Source organism: Phlebotomus papatasi, chromosome 1 (genome assembly GCF_024763615.1).
Source record: "Phlebotomus papatasi isolate M1 chromosome 1, Ppap_2.1, whole genome shotgun sequence".
NCBI lineage: Eukaryota > Metazoa > Arthropoda > Insecta > Diptera > Psychodidae > Phlebotomus > Phlebotomus papatasi.
Genome location: NC_077222.1, coordinates 88,633,697 through 88,659,539, shown reverse-complemented (window position 1 = coordinate 88,659,539; position 25,843 = coordinate 88,633,697). Strand labels below are relative to the sequence as shown.

The 25,843-nt window shown below is 31.9% G+C and overlaps 1 protein-coding gene across 1 annotated transcript in view; it reads left to right on the top strand.

The window, feature by feature from the left end:
• The window catches only part of LOC129804473 (voltage-dependent T-type calcium channel subunit alpha-1G), a 133,050-nt gene that overhangs the window by 37,626 nt on the left and 69,581 nt on the right, over window positions 1–25,843 (top strand). Inside the window, exons 4-6 of the mRNA XM_055851805.1 lie at window positions 2,729–2,960; window positions 7,310–7,481; window positions 23,726–23,847. Coding sequence (XP_055707780.1) covers window positions 2,729–2,960; window positions 7,310–7,481; window positions 23,726–23,847 — 526 coding nt within the window. The remainder of the gene's footprint in view (window positions 1–2,728; window positions 2,961–7,309; window positions 7,482–23,725; window positions 23,848–25,843) is intronic.

Sequence of the window (25,843 nt, the reverse complement as noted above, 5' to 3'; positions counted from 1 at the left end):
TTATGCACTGTGAATAATATTGATTTCAACTCATTGCTCTTTGGGAAAGCTTAGGAATTATATTGCTAAAGCTCAATTGAACTAAAAAAGCTTGAGTAAAGCAGCCTTATTTTTTCGCGTTTCATCTCTTTTTTTCCTTTTTCCCTCTGTATTTCTTATCCGATTTGAATAAATGTAGATTCATTTGAAAGGTCTTGGAATAATTGATAAATCTAAATCCATATAAATCGGGTTTAATCGGTTCTGAACGGTTTATCTGTTTAAAAAGCTTTAAGGGTAATTTACTAATCGTTTGGAAATGATTGTCATTCAGTTGATACGAGAAAAATAACGCAGTGGGAAATTTTGTGAAATATTCAAACTTTTGAGCAGGATGTTTCATCCCCGAGATAAACGTTAAAACAATTTTATTTGCCTAAACTTTAGTCTAAACTTTTCTCTAAAGTATTTTTTATTTTGTCCAACTATTTGAATATTTCAAAATATTTTAATTTTTATCTGGAATAGATTTAAACTTATTGCAAATGCAATTGACAGCAAATAGAAAATATTCAAATTATGTTTTTTTAAGTTTCTATTTGATTGTGCACAGTATTTGTTGACAAAAATTATTATGAAATTGAGCTTTTAAATTCATTGTATATTTTAATGTATTTTTTTTATTTGCACTAATGTGCTTTTTCTAAATGAGAAGAGTTGAATAACCAGATGGAAGTTTCATAAATATCTCTGTCGACTTCAGCTTTCCACAATATTTTTGTGACTAAATACTATTTTTTGTGCCAAATATCTGTCACAGAATTTTAAATTATATTTTGCTCTCTTAAAGTTCAAGCAATAAATTTATCTTATGAAATATTGCAGCTGCTTTAAGTTGTTTAAACTATTATTCTATTAAATCAATTTAAAACAAATATAGAACATTTCTTGACATTCAATTTGTTCTCAGATAATAGATTTGTTCTATTTGAAATCCGATTTAATAATGTATTCTACTGATTTGTATCCTAATCCAATTTGGTCTTGACATCTTAAAGGTGTGAGAAAAAGTAAAAATGTTCTCTGACATGTTCATTAACCCCATGTTCAGCAAAATCCTGAAATTGATGAGTCCTGACTCCACAAGTTAAACCCCTTATTAGATTAAATCAAATTGACTTGATAAGATATCCCTTCTCACATCGACTAATTAAGTTACTCTTCGTTGGTACAAGACTCTACAGCAAAATTTGTTGTCAATTCAATCAATCTGACTTTTGATTGATAAACTTTGCCTTGATATAAACGAAGGAAATTCAAAGTTTGTGGATGGCCTTACATATATCCGATGTAATGCAAAAGCTATTTGATCAGGAAAATTTTACATATCTTTTGGGAGATTTAAATGATCAGGAGAAATATCTAAAACCTAAAGGAAAGGAAAAGGAAGAAGCTTTGGCCTTGTCAACAGATAAACATTCAAATTTTACTAGCTCTTAACCATTTATAACTCCATATAAAATTTCGGTGTCACTTGTATCGCGCATTTGCAATTGAATTGACATAACCAATAATGTTTTTACTTTGTATTTTTTTTTTTCAAAATTGTTGTTTTAAAAGCTTTAAACAATTTTAATGGTAATTGTTGTTGTTGTACACGTGCTTTTACCGCACAATGTAGAAAGCGCACGTTCTTGCTACTTTATAAGTAGAGAGCATGCGCTCTTGCCACGCGCTATGCAGAGCCTGCGTTCTTATGCAGAGAACGCGCATTCTTGTCACTCTTTATGCAGAGAGCGTACGCTTCTGTCAAACGCTATGCAAAAAACCTCCGTTCTTACCACTCTCTATGCAGATAACGCGCGTTCTTGTCACTCTTTATGCAGAGAGCGTACGCTTCTGCCAAACGCTATGCAAAGAGTTTCCGTTCTTGCCACTCTCTATGCAAAGAGTAGGCTTCTGTCAAACGCTATGCAAAGAGTTTGCGTTCTTGCCACTCTCTATGCAGATAACGCGCGTTCTTGTTACTCTGTATGCAGAGAACGTGCATTCTTGTCACTGTATATTCAGATATCATGTGTTCTTGCCACTCTATATGCAGATAACGCGCGCTCTTGTTACTTTTTTTTTGCATATACAGACAGTACGTTTCCATCAATGCATAGAGCTTGTGTTTTTTTCATTCTCTGTGTAGAGAGCGCGCGTTCTTGCAATTCTCAATTCAGAAACCGCACGTTCTATGCAGAGCTTCTATACAGAACTGGCCAATCTCTAAGCAAACAGCGTGGATCCCAGTCCTTTTCATTGCAAAAAGCCTCTGCGTTCCTATTCAAGAAGCCCGCACTATAGCCACTCACTGTACTGAAAGTGTCAAAAGCGCTAAAAAATTAACTTATAGCGATTAGAACTTATTAAAAGTTCTAATGTTCCCTTGAAAAAAATCTTTAAAAATAAGTTATGCCAGTTTGTATTGCAAAAGGGTCGATTTAAGTGAATATTCTTATGCTATAAAAAATGCTCTTCATTGTAGATTATATAGATTTCGCAGACCTTTGCATATTTTCGTTAAGTGTATATGTTGAGGAGTATGGGAGTTAAAATGAAGATTTATTAAATTTCAAAGAGTCCCCCCAAGGATGATGTTTTATGGGTTGGAAAATGAAATTTGGGTGTAGGATAGAGATAAGAAAAATCAATTGAAAAAAATCTATAGAGAGAATCTCCTGTGGAAAATGGATTTTTCTTTCAGATATTCGATGACATAATCTTCGTGTTCTTTGGCATGGAAATGACCATAAAGATGGTAGCGATGGGGGTCTATGGGAAGAATACTTATCTAGCTGATTCGTGGAATCGTCTGGACTTCTTTATTGTTCTGGCTGGGGCCATTGAGTACTGCTTGCATGTGGAAAATCTCAATTTGACAGCAATAAGAACGATAAGAGTACTCAGACCATTGAGAGCTATCAACAGAATACCGAGTAAGTTCTTGCTGCACTTTTAATCTGGACAATTTTGGAAAATGTGCTCCTCTGGGGGAAAAACTTGGTGCATGATTTGAAAATTGAAAAGGGAAATTGGGATTGGGAGAAAATTGAAAAAGGCCAGCAATTGCCACGATGTCCTTCAAATTGAAATGAGTTTTTCATGGAAAATCACTTTTGAGAGCATGGCGAAAATTGCAAAAGTTTGCACAAATTGGCAAAATGTCCCTCTTTCAATTTTCTCCACATTCTCAATCCCGACAAACATTTTAATTGACACAAATTGCCCTCACCCTGAATTATATTTTTCACGTCATCCTCATCATTCGTTGTTAAAAGGAATTTTGTGCTGGCTAATGCTGCCCAGTTGCAGAATTATGGCAGTTGTAATGATTTTCATTACAGAGCAACATATATTGTTGCAATATTTTTGGTTTAATTTGAATTGCAAATTACTCGTGTTTATTTTTCATGTAATGGAGTTAGTGATGTGCAAAGTTTCTGGGCCAGCTTTTGGTATCTTCGGGGAAATTATTATTGTCCTTTTCTCTGGAAAATTACCATAAAAATTCGCCAACTTTTCCGGACTTCCTTTTGCTCGGAAACTTTAAAACATTCCGGAATAGGTTATTCTACAATTATGGGATTGTTTGTGCCAAGATTTTGTTATTCTCCATAATATCGTATTTAGATAATCGAAAATTTATAATATTTTAAGCATTTTAAAAAATTAAAGTTAAGACAGAGAATAGGAGATACTTATTGTGAATTTAACTGTGTTATCACACTTGCACATTAAAATTTTAATATGATTCACATTAATTGTCGCTGGTGAGAGTCCAAATGTGTAATTTCTGTGTTTGAATCATTTTATATTCAAAATTTGATCTATTTGTTGATAAAAAGGTAGACTTGGCCCGCAAAATTTGATATAAATTGATTTATAGCATTAATGCGAAAAATTAATGCGATTTTCTCTTTAATTTTTTAATGTGAAAAATATTTATGCTTTAGGTAAATTTAAACTTATTTTTTCAGGCCAAGTCCACTTCATTATCAATAAATAGAAAAAGTCCCAAATATTAAGTGACTCAAAGACACAAATAACATATTTGGACGCTCACAAGCGACAATTAATGTGAATCACATTAAAATTTTAATGTGCAAGTGTGATAACGCCGTAAGAAGTGTTCCTCTCTTTTACGATATGTATTTCTCGCACTTGTAAATCTTACAAATGTTTTGCAGGTTTTGTTAGACGAGTAGTCAATACTTGGGCTGCATGATGTCTGTAAAAAGTTCCAGACAAAAATCTAAACGCTAAAATCACGAAAGATCCAAAATTCCGAAAGTTAAAATCCAGAATTGATAAAAATTTCATAGCTACTCCCACGATTGCACCTTCACTTGCTGGAAGTAAAGGTAAATTTCTTGGGTTTTTGAAAATTATTCCGTTTTATTTCGACCTTTTCTGGATATTGACCAGTCGAAATTTAGGTTATCCAGATTTTTACCCTTAAAGGTGTAAAATAAACATTAAAAAATGTTGATATATTTTTACACTCAAATAGTGTTAAAGTTATGACGAAAAAAGTTAATCGCAGCCTGTTTTTTTCCTCAGTGTACCAGAATTTAACTGTTACTGATTTGAAGATATTTGCGATTTTTCGATCACAATGGCTTTAATAGAATTTCAAATATCAATTTCGATTTTGAATTTAGATTTAGATTTAAAATAAGAGTGACATGAAATGGTGTAACTCGAAAATGTCAGAAATAGAATAACAGTTTTGATTAAATGATCTTATGTAAACTATCTGTCGGATTCTTAGGTGGGAAGGATGGACGGTGTGGCGCGCTCGAGGGATAACCGAAAGAAATGGGGTTTCCTGCAGAGGAATTCTGTAACAGCATGACAAAGTCATAGACAAATTTAATTTTTTTGTGTAGTAAATTCAGAAGAGCTTATCGAAATTCCAATTCATAGGTATCACTTGCAATGGTCCTTTGATATTAATGTTATCCTGTTCCCGAAATTGCTACGAAAATTTGTCATATGACATTGTCGTAGCGTTACAGAATTCCCCTACTGGACGGTGATGTTATTTATGGGGAAACGACCTCACATTTATATATTTGTCCAGTGATCCCTTTCTGTGGCGTTAGTGATCTTTTAAGTTTAAATTCAAATGTAATCCACGTGGCCCGTTTCTGGTCAAGATACGTGTAGCTTTTAAAATTACATCGACACGATAAATAATAATTCTGTAAGGGTAAATTAAAAAATTATAAATTATCTTTGCAATTTTGATTTAATTTAAAGAGATCTACGAACACATTTTAATGTTTTCCCGATCAAAACTGATTTTTTTACTAATGCCTCCTGCACAGCTTTAGATCAGGAAAAGTTCTAGTAATCGAAATTCACATTCCTTTCTTCCTCATACATTTTGAATATATCTATCCCATTTTTTCGCACCTCAAATTAGACTGATCTAAATTGAATTTGAAAAATTTGATGTGATGCTTAAAATAGGAGGAAGAGTGCGAAATCATCTTCATTTTCAACCGCTTATCCCTATTGAGTTCGCGGGTCCATGATATCCAATTTAGAGCAGCCCACGCCTGACGATCCTCCGCCACTTCATGAAGATATTCAGGGCAAGATCCTGAATTTGATTCAGCCGCCTTGTCCTAGGTCCACCTCGAAGTCGACACCTCGTCATAATGGCTTGCATAGCTTTTTTCGGGAACAAAGTAAGATAGACATGCAAAAGCAGTGAGAGAGAAAATGACGTAAATTTTGACTTCTTGAAATTTTTCTGATTTAAATGGTATGCTCAAGCCATAAGAAGCAAAATTGATCTTTCTGCTGACCATTTTCAATTATTTATTGTAGAATTTTGACTTTTTACTAACTAGTCTCCTCATCTTACTCTCCAAAAGCGTTTTTCCCTAAATTGAATACTGATCCAATTTGAATTTTTACTAACCAAATTTGGGATTTTGCTTACTAAAAGATTACCAGTTGCTTCTGGGATCTCTTTAAAATGTTTTAATGATTGAAAGGCAACTCGATATTTTACAGGAAGGTATTATAGAACTATTTCGTATAATTACAGACCGAAAACAATTTTAGGTCACGCCCCTTTCAGGTCTTAATGTTTATTTTGCCTATTTATTTTGCGGATCTGTCGATTTCTTAGGAAAATAGTGCCGATCTTCCGACTTTTAGTTCCAGACCGGCACTACTTTGCCAATCACCGTTCACGGTTCACTCTGAGGGCCACTTATTCACTCCTTGAATATATCCCAGTCCTAGTAACTAAAGGAGCTTGGGACCTGAGAATCGAGGTGGGATTAAAAAAAAATGACTATCCAAGGGACATTCTATTCCCTCCAATTTAAAAGGAGGATTTCTTAAGGATCTTGCACCGTATGAAATAGGCCGCATCCCATCATTTAAGGACCCATGGGGCGTGGCTTATTTTTCAGTATGAACTTACAACCGATATCGATGTAAAATGTGGGATCTGACAAACCATGAAATGCGATATAATTTTATTTTTAATTGGAATAATTGATGTGAAACTCCGTTGCGGCTGCCGCCGACTTACTAAATACCTTACAATTTTACTTTTGATTTGGGGCACCTTTAAAATTGTCCCTTTTTCCCCCATTTTTAATAGAACTGAGTCTTATGGTAAGGCTCAATTCCATTTAAAAATAGGAGAAAAAAGACTAATTTTAAAGGTGCCCCAATTCAAAGTTGCTTCACTTCCCCCTATTATTCGTTTAGTAACTTTATCAATTCTCTCTGTGAGTAATCATTAGGGGAATGTTGGCATGGTTCGCATAGAGTGAACCTTCAAACAATGCAAATTTTCTCTTTGATTACAAAGAGCTAGTTCGTTATTTCTTAGCCATAAGATAGATAATTATCAAGCTCATGAGACGAGATGAGAAATGGTAAGTTAGCTCTTTGCAAAGAAAGAGAAAATTCATATTGTTTGAAGGTTCACTCAATGCGAACCATGCCTACATTCTTCTACTTATACTAGATCATTCTCAATATTTCTTCATTTAAATTTTATAGAAACATCACTTGGTCTCTAAACGAGCAAGCCTAGTGTACAAAAAATGCAGTAGAGCATTCCGTATAAACCTTGTACCTCTGTCCAAATATTTCAACATTCTTTTTCCCCCAAGAATGTTTTCAGGGAGCACACTTTTTTAGGTCCGGCAGTGAAAGAATTAATTAACACTTTTACTTCCATATTGTACCATCTTCCCTCCTGCCTCGCCAATGTGACAAAATAAGCCCTGTTTTTCTCTTTTTCTTCCAGGCATGAGGATTTTAGTTATGCTGCTGCTAGACACTCTACCAATGCTTGGAAATGTCCTATTGCTGTGCTTTTTTGTATTCTTCATATTCGGCATTGTGGGCGTTCAGCTTTGGGAGGGAATCTTGCGGCAGCGTTGCGTCCTCCAGCTCCCGAACAATGTTATACCTCCAAAGTAAGTTACTTTCAATTCTATTTTCCATTTCCCCGCTAAAAATCTCACCTTTTTTCGACTAATTTAATTTCTTCAGAGACGAATCTCTATATAGTTTTATTTTCCAATTCTTCTGACCATATTTTTCTGTGATTATTTTTTTTGTAACTTCCCCATTTTAATTCCCATGTTTTCAGTGAGGAAAAAAAAGTGAAATTTATTGTTTTAAGGGAGATAAAAAATTGGGAAACAATATTTGCGTTGTTCGGAGGAATGTAATTCTTGTCAATGGAAAATTTATGATGAAATAATGGGAAAGATAAAAGGATGGGAAGGAGATATTTTGAAGGGAGGAATTGTTGAAAACTCAATGGGAAATTAATATTTATTTTCGTGTTTAAATTTATTTTACTGCAGATGGTGAGGGAAATTTTACCATAGATTAATACTTTTGTGGGTTGCGGGGACACACGAGCAATAAATGTAATTGATATTAAACCCAAAATTTCTGCCTCCGCCTCCGTGAACAAAAAAAAAATCCAATATTTGTTGGAAATTGTCCGGGAAAGCTTCCAAATGGATTATACGTGACAATAAATAAATAACAGGAGCCTAATAAAACAGATCCTAAATTGAAAATAAATTGATATTTTGGTATTTTCAGACAATAATGTGTAAAAATATTTTATTTTCAAATTATTTTTATATATACCTCTGTGATCAGTTGTATTTTATTACACCCCACGAATTATTATTTTTGGTTTTCAATTGAAACAAATTCTTTAGTTTTTTGTTTTAAATGCAAATGCTTGTAAAGTTTTTTAATATCTGGAGAGTTAAATTTATTAAACGACTTATTTATTTTGGAGCACGATTTTTTTTCGATGTAAATTTTATTATTAAATTTTTTCAATATATTTACATTTTTTCAGTGTATATTTGAGATATTTTAATTAAATTTATTAAATCAATATGTTGTTCAAAAAAACACCCACAGAAAAAAAATCCATATTATACAAAAAACATTTCAAATTCATAATTAACTTTATAGAGGAAGAGTAAGGTACCTTGATGCAAAATTTTCACCCTTGGTCTGATTTATTTCTCCATCATCAAAAACCCCAACAAAACCCACCATCCGAAAGTATCTAGTCCAAATATAATTACACATTCACCAAATATTGGGGTACTCTCCTCTGAAATTAAATCAAAATTACACATTTTAGAGTGTGAAAACGTGCTACTCTCATTACTAAATCTAAATAGAAAGTTTAACAAGGTCTGTAGGTTATATTATTTCCTGGAATTTGGTTCACCTTTTTGTGATAACGTCGCTTGCATCAGCAATTGTTCTAATAGCATATTGACTATTCTTCCGCTCTGTGGTAAGTTTTCATTTAATTTATTTTTCTTTGACACAAATTTAAGCTCGATGACAAAAAATAATCTAAAATATTTATAATAAAAAAATTAATTTGTTAACACTAAACCTACCGACAACGACCGTTTTCAGTCGTTTTTCCTAGCGTGCTCGGTCAAATAAGATACTCAACAAATTTTTCTTGGAAAATATTCAAAAATAAAAAATAAACACTGAAAAGTATATTATTAGATATATATTTTAAGAAATTCATAAAGTTTGATAGTGACATTGTACCGTTTAAATATGTGTTAATTTTAAAAAGTTTTTAAATCGGTCAATTTGACCGAGTTTTTTGGTAGGTTTAGTGTTAATGGTAGGAATGTTCAAGCTATTTGATATAGCTTGGAGGTAAAATTTTCAAACCCATTTTAAAGTTGAAATAAATATGATAAATCTATTAAGAAACATTATTTAATTCATCTTTTCTGACTAAAGAAACTTTAATTAAATGCATGTCAAGAAATCTGACTAAAATGTAGTTAACGAATCAAGAACTATTTTGACAAGGTGGAAAAGTTGAAAAGCATTTATGAAATGCTTGAATACATAAATTTAATATTGTTTCCTGATAAAGTTTTGTAGTTTAATTTAATAGGTCTTTGTATAAAATCTTCTCATGAGCTATAGCTTCTATCTGAATTTAAATTCTCGGCACTTTTAGTCTTTTAGACTGCACTATACCTCTTTTTAATTTTTAATCCATTACAGATTTAAATTAATTCGTATAAAACAGAATTAGCAGTATACTTCATTAGATTGCAAAATCTATTTTAATGAATTCAGTTCTTCAAAGACCTTTAAAAAAAATCGGAAAGTTCCGAATAATTTCTTCATCAAAAGCTCGCAAGAAGAAATAATAGATTAACCCTTTAAGGACGATTACAAACCTGGTGCTCCAAAACCGAAACCATATTTTTAAGTATAAAAGGTTTTTTGTCCTATAATATAGTGAGAATTTTTTTTTGTCTTTTTGGGACACCTATGTCCCATTCGTCCTTAAAAGATTAAGGCGTCTTCTTAAGGGGTTCAGAAATAAACCCCATTCTTCTGTGCATCGGTAAACCTCGGGAAATCTCCCGTAATGGTTTGTTTCTGAAATAAATTTTCTCCACATTCTATTAAAACTTCCCCAAATGGGCCCTGACTACGGGGTGAGTCAATTGAACTGCAACTTTTGAAAGTGCTGTTTTTTTATTTGAAAATGAAATTATTTGATGTAAATGAGAAAAAGTCAAAAAATAGTCAACATTTGAGAATCTATTTAAAATTTTGAATATAAACACCTTTGGAATGGATCATAGCCCTGCGTTAAGCAATGAACAATCGCATGCTGCCCGAAGACGAAGAGCTGTCTTCAACGGTTTGACAGTCTGGTATTTTTTAGTCATGACATTGACCAATGAAATTCCCTTTTTAGATAAATCGAGAGAATTTGCATTCGCTGATCGTGGGGGCCAATGTGCGTTCGTCGAAATCAATAACGAAACGTTGTTTTTTAGCCAATCTTCTTTGACGCGCAAGATCTGTTATACGGGCTTCAGACCTGTTAGCCATATGACTTAACTGTTCTAATTTTTCAACAATCAAGATTTTTTGGAAAAATTTGACTTAGTATTGGATTATTAAGGACAAATAACCTATTATATTCTGAAAAGCAATAAAATTGGTTGCTATTTAGAATTTTGAGGCCGTCCGGAACTGGGCTAAAACGCCAGTATGAAGACCGCTTAATGGTCCCGAGGTTTATTGGAATCTAAACTATTTCTAAACGATTTTTTGTGTACTCACGGTTTCTAAGCGTCTTCCTGTACAATTTCCTGTTACACATTGATATTTATTTTGACACCATAATCCAAAAATTCCAAAAGAAAGCAATCATTAGACATCATGGGAGTCCATACCATAAAATAGGTGTGATCAGAAGGAATTACACCTAAAAATGATGGACCTTGACTTACGGTGGACGTTCAAATGTTGAAATTATAGAATGGCCTTTCCCTTAGGTGGACACAACCATTTTACTTGTTCACGGATTGCTCAATTTGATAATTTTGCCCATCAGAGAAGCTGATCTTCGGTAATTGGCCTCTAACGGCCAAGCAAAGTAACTCAATCATCCAATCGCGCATAATTTTTTCTTGAACGTCGATGAAATCTCATGCTTTTTGGAATTCTTAAGGCTTCATATAGAAGTCCTTTTCAGATATTTGCCTCATGGTTATTAATTTGTGATATGTGTATCTCAGAGGCCGTTTGTCTACAGCTATGACGCGGATTTCCTCAATTCACTTCTTCACCTTAACCCATTCAGTCAATGTACTAGAAATACTTGAGATAGAATCTTCATATTTTGGAATTATATTCCTACTGATTAACAGATGATTTTTTTGAAAAGAAATAAAATTATCCTTTATGGGAGCGCAGGGAGCCTCTCTAAAACATGCGTTTTAACGGTCGCAGAATTTAAATTCTACACATTAATTTTAATTCATTACAAACTCTATTGATTTAGGTAGAGTAATTGTCCAAGAAAACAAATTGGCAATCAGAATTCAAATCAAGGAAGAGGATGAGGGCTAATTTTAACAAATTCGACGTGATGTCGTATTTTCCGTCCGCCATTTTGAGCAAAAATTTTGCATGACTTTTCGTGAAACGAGAAAAGAACAACAAAATGTATTCCCATCTCTGTCAGACTATTTTTTCCAAGTAATTGAAGGACTAAAGTAATTAAAAATCCAATCCCGACAGCAATTCGAATATCAATTGTCCAGAAATAAATCATCTAAAATCACTCAATTTGCGTATGATGTATAATACCATGGTGAGGAATGGGTTAAGGACGATTGTTGACAATGATGCAATTTTTTTTCGACATCCACCATACAGATTTACAATGCTGGCAGTATCCCTTGTATTGAGTTATATTCCAAAACTCAAAAGCTTTAATCCCATTCAGGTTTTGAAGGGACCTAAAATAACCATTGGAATCTCTCTGGACAAATTTAGAGCAATCGCGCCATCATGTTTGACTGCCATTACGGATTTAAAAAAAAAATCACAAAAAATTTTCATAAATGATTTTGTGGGCTTGTAACCAATAAAATGAACTAACTTTATGCAAACTTTGAGCATGCTATCCCGAACGGTTTCAAAGTTATAGCGATCTAAATTTATTTGCAGTTCTATTGACTCACCCTGTAAAATAGAAAGCTTATCGGACTATCAATTTTATTTCGAAACTTTTATTTGAGAAATCTTCTATATTAAATTTTATTTTGATTTTTTAATTGAGAAATCTTTTCCATCGGAAAGTTTTTTTTTTGTTTAAAATGGTTTCAAAAATAAGGTCTCAACGTCTAAATGTTTAAAATTTTGAAATGAAAATTTCAAAAAATACAGTTGAAATGTTGCACCTTTATAGACTTTGAATTAAATACTTCTTTTATTATGTTGAATAAAGATGTCAAGGAAATATGCTACTTTTTTGTATGCGCGACCCACTTAACTCTTTAAATTCCTAACTCTTTAAGTCCTGTAATTTCCTAAGAGCAATAATATAATATAAAAACTGAAATTATTGCAAGGAAAATTTAAAAAAAAGACTCTTTATTTTCCCTTTAACAGAACTTACGTGATTTTTTCCCTGACAGTTCTAAACGTATACTCGTCTAAAAGAATGAGTATTTACTGAGCATTTAATAAGTATTTAATTTAATACAATCAATGCCTTGATTTAAAAGGGCAAAAAACAAACCAAACGAGCAGTAAAAAATTCGAAATGATCAGTAAAAAATTAAAAATTAGCAGTAAAATATCTAATTATGGTAAGTAAAAAACTTAAATCTTTACAAAAATTGGTCTAATTTATATATTTAATATTTAAAATTGTTCCAGATAGAATGAAAATCCCTTTATTTTCCCTTTACTGAAATTTGGACGTTAATATCACTGTTTAAATTTTTTTTGTTGCTGGTTAATTTTGACTTTTTACTGCTCTTTTATACAATGCCATTTCAAAGTAGTTGTAAAACAGCAAAGTTTTTATCAAAAGGGAGAAAATCTGAGTAATATCTTACATAGTGTTATTGCAAAGGCGAATGTTTAGATTCCTTTAGATTAGAATTCATTTTTAATCAATTTTACGCGTCTATCTGACGAAAATAAAATATTTTACTAACCACAAATGTTTATAATATCCTAAAGGACGAAAGTGAATGATTTTTTTTGGAGTAGAAAAATTGTGAAACTTAAGTATATACTGCTTCTAGTATAAGCTAGAGCAACCAAAATGCGGTATATATCAAGAGTCTCTTAAGTTTTTCTGAAAGAAAAATCCTCCATCAAGTTTATTATACTCAAGATGATCTTGAGAAATGGAATAGTGCGACCAGTTCATAAAAAGTTTATTGTGGTATAATTCTATGTAATCTTCGAGCTATTGTATCTATTGTTTGATTAAGTTGCTTGAGGAAAATTGTCAAACTGGAGATGGAATAGTTTCTGATGAAAAACCTTTCAAAGCTTTTCTACGTGCATTTTAGTGCTACTATGAAGAAAATGAAGTAATTCGGATAATTCCAAAAATACAATTACAACAATTGCTGATACAAGCGACGATATTTTTAGAGGTAGAAAATTGAATTTATAAGTTGTTCTATCCTTGTGTTATATTTTTTCCCCGAGTTGAAAGAGAAATCCTTTTGATGTTTTGCAAAAAATATCCAATCAATTCCGTAAACAACTTTAGACAAATATAGCCATTTCTATCCTCCAGAAAACAACACTAAAACTATTCTTAGATGTTAGCAATTAAAATTGAGCGGAAAGTAGAATTGAGAAATAGTAAAAAGAAAACATCACAAAAATGATGCTCAATAAAACTCGTAGGTATTTAATTAACATTGAAAGGAAGAGAAAAAAAAAGAAAAACTTCTTGCATACACTTTTGAGTTTCTATTATTAGCCTTAATTTATTTCCCTCCTTCCAAATACATACATTTTTCTATATTAGATACTTTTTTTCATGATTTAGTTCATAATAATTATATACATTTTAGACTATACAATTTTTAATCTCTCACATAAAATTTATTACAAATTTTTGTTCTTTAATATCATTTCAAACAGAAAATTCGGGTTTTAATTGCAGGGAGCTACCAGACGAGTACAGAGTTCGAGTTCGCGTTAATTCGTAAGAAGATATTTTCCAAAAAAAAACCAAGTCCAAGAAAATGACAGAGAATTAGAAAAATCAATGAACAGTCAAATTGTACATTTTTTTGTTTAATTTTGAATTCTCTGTCAAAAGAGAGAGAGAGCAGTGATATTTTAACAAAAAAAAAAGAAGTTTCTGAATCTAAACATTATTCGAAAAACGACTCACACATGACCACAACATGATAACAAAATTTACAAGAAAAAGACATCAAGAGAAGAGGTCATATGTTAAAGTTTTTCGTTTTTCTTTGCACTCTTTTTTTTTCGATGTTGATCTGTGAGCAAGATATTTCTTTTACATTCTATCTTGAATGTGTTTCAGTGAAGTGCACCATCACAGAATGATGATGATAAATTTGATGGACAGCATACGCAAAAACACCCTTCACAAGAGTGGATATTCCATTGACTCCCTCACAAAGAATTTTTTTTGCCTTCTGAGAACAAAACAGATTTAAGAGGAATATAGAATATGCAATAAAGTTTTTTTTTCATATGATATAGAAAGCTCTGGTGGATTTACTTTATTTATTTTTGATATGCTTTGAGAAGAGGAGCTCATGGCATTTTTTTGCAATTTAAGCAGAAAAGTAATACCACTTCAATTAATGGTTTCTGTCTTTGAAAAAACAGTCTCAACTATTATAGCTGAGACACAAACCACTAAAAAAAATGTTCTTATAATATTCTTTAGTAATATTGTGCTACAATTTCAACTGTCAAATTTTAATTGACCAGTTCAATCGTTATAGTAACTGAAAATTAAGAAAAAAATAGTTTGTGTGGTCGAATGCCCGCTTTATGATACAAGTGTCTTGGATGTGATTCCCCCTTAGGTCACCAGAAATTTTCTCGCATTATACGTGTTCGAACAGTTCGAATTGGATCTAGAGATCTACCATCATTGCAGTTAGTTTCACAGACTATGGGATTGACAATCTAGCCTCTGTCTTATCATCGTAATATCTTTCTTTTATATAACCACGAGTGTCCCTGCTAATTTATTTTTGGGTTTGTGTCTCAGGATAAATAAAAAAATAGAACTCTTTCCAGAATTTATTGTGAAATATTTTTATTAGCTTTTTCACAATTTTTAAAGAAAAATATGGAAACCGGGGCAGAATTAGCCACGTATAGAATTAAACAGTGTGGCATGTTATAGTTTGTCTTAGAAGGAATATTGAGGAAACCATTGTTTATTCGAAGAAAATACCTTCATTCCTATTCAATGAAATATTTATCTGCCTAATACTTTTTATCTGACTTATTACTTTTTCTACAAATTATACGCAATGAAAAATTTCCTTTGTTGGCTATTCTACCCCGGTCTACCCTATACTTTCTTTATAATTAGTTATTTTTGAGGAATACCACCGAAAGAGCTTAAATTTGGATAAAATTATTTCTTATGACTTTAAATCAAAATCAGGATTTTTAAAGTACCAAAATTTAAAACCACACCAATTGAAATAATTCAAATTACATCCTCGTTGGTCCGATACACCTTTTAGATCAGGAAAATTTTATTAAATTCACATCTCTCCCTATCTGAAATGCTTTGGATATGTCTATCATACCCTTCCATACTCTTTTTCTTCTTCTTTTGAACATAAAACAAAATCAATTTAGTTCAATCTAATTCTGAGTACGGAAAAGTTAGTTAGATATATGCCAGACGTTTGTGAAAGCAAAGGATATGAATTATGATTTCATGAAATTTTCCTGATCGAAAAAGTGAGCCGGGGACATAAAAATATAGTTTCCTTCTACGGAATAAAGTTTGACCTGTGAAACACTTTTACACTAAAATAGATAAATTTATCGGTTTGTAGAATAATTAAGTATATTGAAGTATTTTGTGCCATATTTTATGTCTTGAGCAAACCAAAAAGCTTGAATAAAATTGAATTAGGGTAAGTGTGCCAAATTCCGGCCAGCTTGCAATTTCGGCCACCTTTTTTGTTCCTCGAATTTCCATGAATTCTTAGTTTTTACATACTCTAGAGATTATACAATGCAAAAGAATAACAAAAAAAATGTAGCTTCGACAAACAAGATGACGTGAAGAAGGCATTGGAAGAATTCCTGAAGGGCAAGGAACTATGAGAATTAAGGTGGCCGACATAGGGTGCCAAAGCTATGTCTACATTTTTGTTCATTTTAAAATGTATTAAGAATGATTTTAGAGTAAATAAAGACGATAAATTGTCTACAAGGTTCTAAGAAACACTCCTTAAGTAGAAGGAATAAAAAAAATCAATTTCTATTAAAGATATTACATTTCAAACTTGAGACTTTGGCACTTGCATGCAAGTATGCCGAAATTTGGCACACTTACCCTACTAAAAACCAAATATTGAAATATATTTTGAAATAAAATTGTACTATTTTTTCCAAAAATTCTTGTTCATTTGAAGATTATCTTACCAACATTTTTAATGGTTTTTATCTGATGAATAACTTATACTAAGAATATCAGACTTAAACAAATAATGATGATTTATTCAAGTTGGTAAAACGAAAACGAAGTTTCAACTTAAGACAGCTTCCCAAGAAGGAAATTTTGTAAATTTCTCGGGCTTATGAGTTCTAGCTTTCAATACAACCTTCTTTTCTCCTATTTTGATTTGTAATACAGTTTTATTTTAAATCAAAAATGATTTCAAAATCTTTTTAACGATTTATAATCAGGTAGAACCGATTTTAACGATCTTGCGTATTTTTTATAGTGGAATTTACGAGTTCGGACACTTAACAAATGGTTTTTACGTATTTTTTGCAAGTATAACAGTTTATAATTCTTTTAAATCGGTTCACAAATATTCTCAATTCCGAAAATATGTCTGAAAATTAGATTAGACTACAGGAGTTTATAGAGGTGCATCCAGGTGTCCATTTAGGCCCATTATGCATCCCCAATTAAATTAATGCCAGTGAAAGGCAAGATGGTTTAAACCAGCCCATTTTTCGGACAAACTCCATTAAATAGGGCGGCTTTAATCTTGATTTGTTTTCATCAGACTCAGACAACAACGCTTTGCCCAATATCACTCAAAAAGCTGCCTAAAAGTAATACAATTTAGTTTCTTTTCTTTGTATATTTCTTAAGACTCATTAGAAATTTAAGTATCTTCCGAATCTTAACTTTAACTTTGTTAAGTAAAACCTACGTATATAAGGGGTACTTTTGATCTTGAACGAAATTTTACAAAGGAAATTAAATATTGAGCTTTCAGCAGAGACTAAATATTCAAAAATTATACGACATTATCAAGTGGTTGTGGGTTCCTAGTTCCTAGTTAGCGTTGCATTTTACTGCTCGAACTCCACAGAGAGAGCAGAAGCAGAGTCCCTAATTTTTTTTACCCCCAAAATTTCCACCTTTGTCCGTTTGTCCGTTTTGTCTCCAGCTGGAGAGAGGCCAAACGGTAAGAGATAGTGACGTTCGAGGGACACTCCTATAAGTCGATCCGATGATCGTTAACATGCCTCTCAATTCCCTTCACCCCTTCCCGTCCCCTCCAAAACCTCGAGATTGCTCGGAAATACGTCGAAATACGAAGTCTAGTATTTATACGAAAATCCGAATAACGATTTTTCAAGGTAAGAGATAAAATATGCTCTAGAGAATGTATTTCTCAACCGACTTATGTCATGTTTGGGCTCGTTAGAAAGGCCTTGGAATTTCTGATATAACTGAACGGGTTCTAATCGGTTGTGAATAGATCATAAACCGATTAATAATCGATAACTAATTTCTATCAGAAATTCAATAATATTACTCCTATGTTATTTTGGGCAATGTTTTGAGTGATATATAAATCAGTTCAATTCACAAACCCTGGGACGCTTTACCGCCCCTTTTGTCTTTACTTTCATAAGCTTGACAGAATATTGCTTAAATTCATGAAGGTTAGATGAGGGCGTGGCCAAATTTTTATTAGAAAGAACTCTGATAGCCTCTAGACACTAGAGAAATGTATGTTTATGTATGACAGTTTTTTTTACAAAAGCGTAGGCTATTTTAATTCAATATGGACATAAATTTCTCAAGTGTGTAGAGGCCTTAAGGGTTTTTTTCTCAAATTGTAACAACGGGCGTGACTAAAATAAATGTAGGTAGAGCTTATTTTGAAAAACAAAATACTATCTACCTAGAAAATTAAATAAGAAATTCATGGTAAAGATATCTCCTCTTTGCGATAGCTAGAACTTTGTAACGAGCGAAATCTCATTATAATTGATTTATTTTCAAATAAAACTTCAAAAAGATGTGTTTTCTTGAAAATCCTTTTTTGATATAGAAAAATATTTTTTTCTTTTTTCACTCTTTACCTCTTTAATTTAGCATTAGTTACGTGTTCAGAATACTACAATCTTTCAACTCTTAATGTGAAAAGATAGAGCAAGAAGGCAAATAAAGTATGGCATGAAATATGGCTGAGATTAAAATATTCCTCTATTGTCTTCCACAATATTAATTAATGGTTGTGCGTGATGGAAGAAAAGTCTCTTGAAATGCGGATGTATAGGGTGTGAGTTCCACTCTTGAGAATATCACATCCTTGGTCCAGACATCCATTCAGTCTGCCCTTGGGCTATATATCTCATGGGGGTAAGAGAGAAATTGATGGTATTAAAAGAACACAAATCAGTCCACAAGACACAAAAGTTCCATCAAAGTCTTTTGTAAATCAGAATTACGTGACAATTGGGGTGTTTCTGTGCGATGCTGTTTATTATAATAGGGAATGAGGCAAAAGTGAAGAGCACCAACAAAATTTTTACTTACTAAATCTATGTGCTATATATATTTGATTAATTTCACAAAGATATTTTTTGCCTTTTTGTTAATTTACGCCACATAAATTTTATTTTATGTCCACACTTGGCTGCAACAATCGAACTTTGTACAGACTATATTTAGTTTTATTTTGGCTCTAAACGTGTCGTAAGCGCCATTTGTGTAAATAGTTGAGGAGGAAAGAAAGACTTTAGTGTAGAAATTGCAGACAATTGACTCTGGAATGCGTAGAGAATTTTCTATTAGAGAGCATGTTTATCTTTACTGGTTGATCAAAGAGTGAGGTTATGCATCAATTAGTTACATTATCAGGGTCAGAAATCCTGTTTTATGCTTCCAGTTGAGCAAATGACAAGGGGCATTTCACAAGAGAATTTAATGCACAATTTCAGTGAATATTGAAAGTATTTTACGGATATAGCAAATAAAGTTTTATAGTTTTACCGTATTTGATCCCATTAAATAGCGGAGGTCAATCGCATTTTCTGATAATGCTGAAATTTGAAAACTTTCAAATCGCTCAAAGTTTTATGCAATTAGACAAAATGATGTCGATGAAATATTTTATTGATTTTAGAATTTAATTACTTGTGAAATAGCATTAAGGGGAAGGCTCTTAGGCTTTGCATATACTCTGGGTTCTAATACTTCATATTTTCTCCATATTCATTTAATGAATTTAACCAATCTAGAGGAAAGTAGGCATGGTTCGAACAGGGTGAAACTTCAAACGATGCGAATTTTCGTCTCATGAGGTTAATAATTATCTATCTTATGGCTAAGAAAGAACGAGCTAGCTCCTTGCAAAGCAAAAGAAACTTAGCTTCGTTTGAAGGTTCACTGTGTGCGAACCGTGCCTACTTTCCCCTAAACACATTTCGTGAAAAAATGAGGTCAGATTTATTAAGGGAATATGAGAAAAATATAGTGTTTGAAGTTAGAGTGTATTCGAAGCCTGAAAGCATTCCCCTATAGTATTTTTAAACCATTTAAAATATCGCAAAAATTTACGAAAACTTCAAAGTTCGTAAATTTAATAATTTCAAAATTTTTGAAAATTTCCTAAATATTTTAAATATTTTTTAAATTTATTCTAAACAATTTGCAAACATTAGCCTCAATTTTGAGACCAAAATCAAGATCAAAATTTCAAACTGTCAAATATTTCCAAAAACAAGATTTCGTATTCAGACGTATTATGGAACTCAAAATGTCTTAGTTAGCTAAGAACCATTTCAAGACTTTCCACACTTAACGAAACGTCACTTCTGAGAAAAATCTTAATTTCTCTGTTGAATTTAATGAAATCTCGTCATATAAATTAGCAAAATTAATTATAGGACGTATTAAATAATAAATAAAAGTCCATAAATGTGAGTACAGGAAGTGCAAACCAAACATGTGACCTGTGATAAACCAAGAAATGCTTATGCAAGATGTGATTATTTTGCAGGTATCCTTAGTGTGGTGGACTTCTATATGCACATCTATAAATAATTAGGGGAGACTGGGGCAAAAAGTCACAAAACGGATATTTTATTTTTTTTACAAAGTACTCGAACGCCCCAGAAATTTCTAATTAGCGCAGTTTTCTAGGAAATTTACCGCTCTACAACTTTGTGAAAGTAATTTTCCTCTATTTCTTTCTATCTAGAGCCGTTTTCTAAAAGGCAATTTTGGGACCATTCTCAAAAATTCTGGGGCAAATAGTATCAGACATGAGATTTTAAAAAAAATACCTAGATAACATATTTTCATAGGAATTTTATTCCTCTACACCTTTGTAAAACACAGTGCAATAATTTTGAATAATAACTAAGTAATAATTGATATATTTTTCAAGGAAAATATTTTAAAAATAGAGCTAAAAATTTTGATATTTTTTATTTTCTAAATTCCTTGTTCGAATTCGAAGAAATATGCAACATCGAAGAAGGTTTATGGAAGCTATTTGTGGTAAAAATTTTAAGCCGCTATCTTTTTTATCTTGGAAGATATTGAATTTTAAAATTTTCGATTTGTGACTTTTTGCCCCAGTCTCCCCTACCATTTCGATTAAATTACAAGGTCTTCAAATTGTTACTATCTTGAAAATTCCAAGCACCTCCGAGAAGTTCATGGAATTATTTCAAGAAAACAAGAAATTTGACGTCTTGAAATCTGAAATATTTGTTCCAGAATTTCAAATCTTGATATCCACACGGTTTGTGTCTTGGATTTCAAGATTCCAAGACATTTGACATCTTGATCTTGATTTTTTGATTTCAGAATACTGAAATCTTGAAATTTTCCTGATCTTGATCTTGGTCTCAGAATTGAAGCCATTGTTAACGAATATTTACAAATAATATATTTTTCGAATTTGCGAATAGTTTTTGAATAGTACAGATAATCTTTCCGTACAGAAGTAGGTCTTGAAAAATTCGAAAATCTATTTGAAGATCCACAAAAGAGATTTTGTTACTTCTTAATACTTTCGCAAGGTGACGGAAGTTACATTCTGTTCGAATTTCGAAATACTCAAGTGTCAAAATGTGACGGTCTTCAGATTGTTATGAGGAAAAAACAGAACAACTACGTTTACTGTTCTTGCCCCAGTATTTAATCACTTCATAATCACTGAGTAATAGTGCTATTCCAATAAAAAAATGACCATGTTTTTTTTAGCACATTACTGTTCTCAAGTACTAAAAAAGACCATGACTGTTCCCACATGTCATTTCAATTAATGTCAGATCGCATTGTGATCGAGTGAAAGCTTTCTCTGAGGGAATATTCGAATTCGGATTTCGGTTAAACTTTTCTATTGTGTCGGTTCCTGTCATGACTATTTGGTGATTTTGAAATACGACGAGGACTGGGGAAAATATGAAGTTTTTGTGTAGAGAGAAGAACCTTACATCTTGTCAATCATGGTAAAGAAAATGTAGAAAATACTATGAAAGTGAAAACATTAAATTAATCTTGTTGATTTGACAACAATGCCATCTTACATTAATTGAAATAACATGTGGGAACAGTTATAGTCTTTTTAGTACTTGAGAACAGTAATGTGCTAAAAAAACATGCTCATTTTTTCATTGGAATAGCACCATAACTCTTGTGCCAGCTTTCTAGTGCAATACTTGATAATTTTTCCCCACCTTGTTTGAAAATTTAGTATGAAAATTCGAAAGTGAATTTGAATTCTTCGAACTTCAACGACTTTTTGTGCGAATAGAGTTCCATTTACCTTTTATCCAAGACACTATTGGACAATCAAAATCTACTTCTGTTTAGGCTCAATATGGATATCGTGATTGTTCTCGAATATCGAGAATTAATTCCGAATATTATAAATATCGCAAAAAATTTCCGAATCTTGTGAATATTGCAAATAGTTTTTAAATATTGTAAATATTGTGAATATTTATTGCATATTCGAATATAGCGAATACTTTTTATATAATGTGAATATTGCAAATACTTTTCAAAAAATGTGAATATTGTAAATATTTATTACTCGAATACAGCGAATATTATGGTACTTTATGATTATTTTCTGAATATTGCGAATACTTTATGAATATAGAGAATATTGCACACACTTTCCAAAGAGTGCAATATTTTTCGAATATTGTTTATTTTGCAAATAACGAAATTTTTCCGAATATTATGCTTATCGCACAATAACTTTTGTTTGTAAATATGTTTTCAAAATTCCCCGTGAGAGTGAGTGAGATGACTATATCTAGGTGTCACTCACTCTCATTGAAATGTCGAAAACATGTTTACAAAACAAAAGTTATTGTGCTTTGGGCATTAGGAGTATTGAAAATTCTTTCAAATATTTACTGAATATTGCAAAAAATAAAGCAAAACCCCTCAAAAAAGGAACACACAACACAAAATTTGGCTCAGTGAAAGGCCCCTTGAAAAATGATTCAAAAAAATATGCTATTTTTTGAGCAGTTACTGCAGGAAGTTCTTCAGTGGCAATATATTCAGAAGCATGCCCTTCATTTTGCTCTTTCCTGTTATTTGAAAAATTTCTCGAGGACAGAAATATTTTCTTTTTTCATTTGAAAAGAAACATTTGGCTGGAATGTCTTTTCTTTTTGAAACTTGCTCTTTATTCATTGCTTCTTCACCATTCATTTCAAACTATATACATATCAATTTGATATCCAAATATATTTTTCCACATAAAACTTTTTCAGCCACTTTATATATATTTTTTCTTCTTTTAGTTTGTCCCCTTGAAAGTTTTGTGTGATTACACTAAAAGTCCTTTTATTTATCACTTTTTGTGACATTTTATTTTTCAATATCTTTCCAATTTTTTTTTTTATTATTATTTCCTGCCGTACATTTGATCTGTCAATATGCTAAATCATAAATTGATGAGAAGATATCTTGGAGAATGCGAATTCGTTATTATTTGTCCCCCCTAAATAAAATCCTAATTCCATGAGCGTAACATTCCCTCTCCCCTTATATGATATAATAAAATAAATATTGCGATATGGTGTAAATATATACTGTAATATTTGCTAGTGTGTAGATATGTAATAATCTTATATGGATATATCGTGTTAGATTACTACCTATTTTATTGGATTGATATTTCTAAAAGACAAAAAAATATATATTTGCCAATGCGGTACTCTAATCTATATAATGTCTTAAGTGTTCAAATTTTATTTCTTTGATTTAATTGCATTCAGATGGCAATTGAATTAATTTTCCATTAATTTCTTTTCTGTGGATTTTTTTTTTAATTTGCTTGAAAAAGGTACTCAAGAATGGTTACATTGATGTTTTATGTGAATTTTTCAGTGTATCATTCTACTATGAATTTTCCAAGGAGCAAGATTACATTTGTTCGAAGCCAGACGATTCCGGAATGCATCTATGTTCGAATCTTCCCGCATATCGTGTTGGTCCCCTTGTTTGCAATGGTAAGTTTTATCTAAATTAAAACTTTTTAGAGAAGGTGTTCATTGTGAAGATTTGGAATTGTGTAGTCTTATGAGCAAACGGTTCATTTCATCAAAAGTGTCTTTAGACGACACAAATTGGGTTGATGCCTTCGATAAAGGTAAAAGAATTCTTATTAAAATTCCGGATACAAAATTGTTATCAAGAGCATAGAGTTGCAAGTACTTTTGCAATGCTTTAGTTGTGATTTTAAATACCTGTGCTATAGATACCAAAAGGGATAAGAAGCATGAATAGATGAACACTAAACACACCTGACATTTGATCTCCCTGAGTCTTGTTAAGTGAACATGCCTGTGGGAAATGATGAATGACAGTTAATCCAGAATAAAGTGACCTAATTCTCCCTTACCTTGCCCAGACACTGAATCCAATTCGCTTAACAAATTTATTTACATAAATAAAAAAATGAAAGTCATTCATTTTTCTTAACCCTTTAAGGACGATTGGAACACCGGTGTTCCATAAAGAAAATAATTTTTCCTGACTACCTAAAGTTATTTTTTTCTTATGTCTGTGCATAATTATAAAGTAGAAGGTTGAAGGAATCTAGAATATTTTTTGTAAGTCTTCTGTGGGGACACTTCCGGTAATCGCCAGTGGAAATTTATTCACCTCAAGAAGAAAAACAAATTTTCTGTCTTGCCCAGAGCTTTCGGTCCGGATGTGGACCTTCTTCAGTGGTCGATTAGACTATGTTTTTTGAATTCCTGAAGTTCGTTATTCTTGAAATATTGGAGGATCATCACCAGCAGTAATCACTTGGGAAGGTTTTACTAATAGATAATTAGTTTTCTTGCTACTTTTCTAAAATTTTCTTTCTGCAAATTGTGGTTTTGATGTGATTTAATTAGGCGCTTTCTGACTCTGAGTTCTGACTGAGGAGTCAGAAAGCGCCTAAATAAATCACATCAAAACCACAATTTGCAGAAAGAAAATTTTAGAAAAGTAGCAAGAAAACTAATTATCTATTAGTAAAACCTTCCCAAGTGATTACTGCTGGTGATGATCCTCCAATATTTCAAGAATAACGAACTTCAGGAATTCAAAAAACATAGTCTAATCGACCACTGAAGAAGGTCCACATCCGGACCGAAAGCTCTGGGCAAGACAGAAAATTTGTTTTTCTTCTTGAGGTGAATAAATTTCCACTGGCGATTACCGGAAGTGTCCCCACAGAATATCTATCACGCCAGCTCATTATCCAACAATTTTTTGTAAGTCTCAAGCTATTTGCTATGTAGTAAATATTTAAGCTCAAAAATGGCGAATTTTTAAATTCTCAAATTCATAATTTAATTTATTTATTTTTTATAATTCCATTTTTTTAAGCAAAATCCTTTTGGCAATAAAAACTACAATACTCATACGTAATATTTTTCATTACAGCGGAAAATATTATTCAATGGTAGGGTGGAGTAACCACTTATAGCCACTTTTAGGAAAAAGTGAAATTAACTGCATTACAACTTTTGACCCCTTATAATCAGATAACTCAAATTTGACACAAAGTTACTTAGATATAATGGCTCTACATTCGTCAAAACAAAAGTCCTACAATTCAACGCGAGAGTACATAAAAAACTGATTTTTATTAACAATGCAAAAATAACCACTTCGTCGCCACTTTTTACTACTTTTCGCCAGTTTTGTAACTACTTCTCGCCACCCACTTGGATAGGTTCAAACTCGATTATTTTGAGCAATATTATGCAAAGAATACATTCAGCATTTCTTTTTCTTATGATCACCTTATTACTATTCACATTAAATAATTTTTATTCACTTTCATTCGAGAAATCAAATTATTAGACTAGAGCAGAAAGTAAACAAATCAGATTTGACAACTGAGAATCTATGAAGTGAACCGTTAACTAATTTTTGTTCGAAATTTAATTGTACTTATCTCTTCTAAGATAAGAACACTTAATGGGTCAAATGGGTCAAATAGTAGAG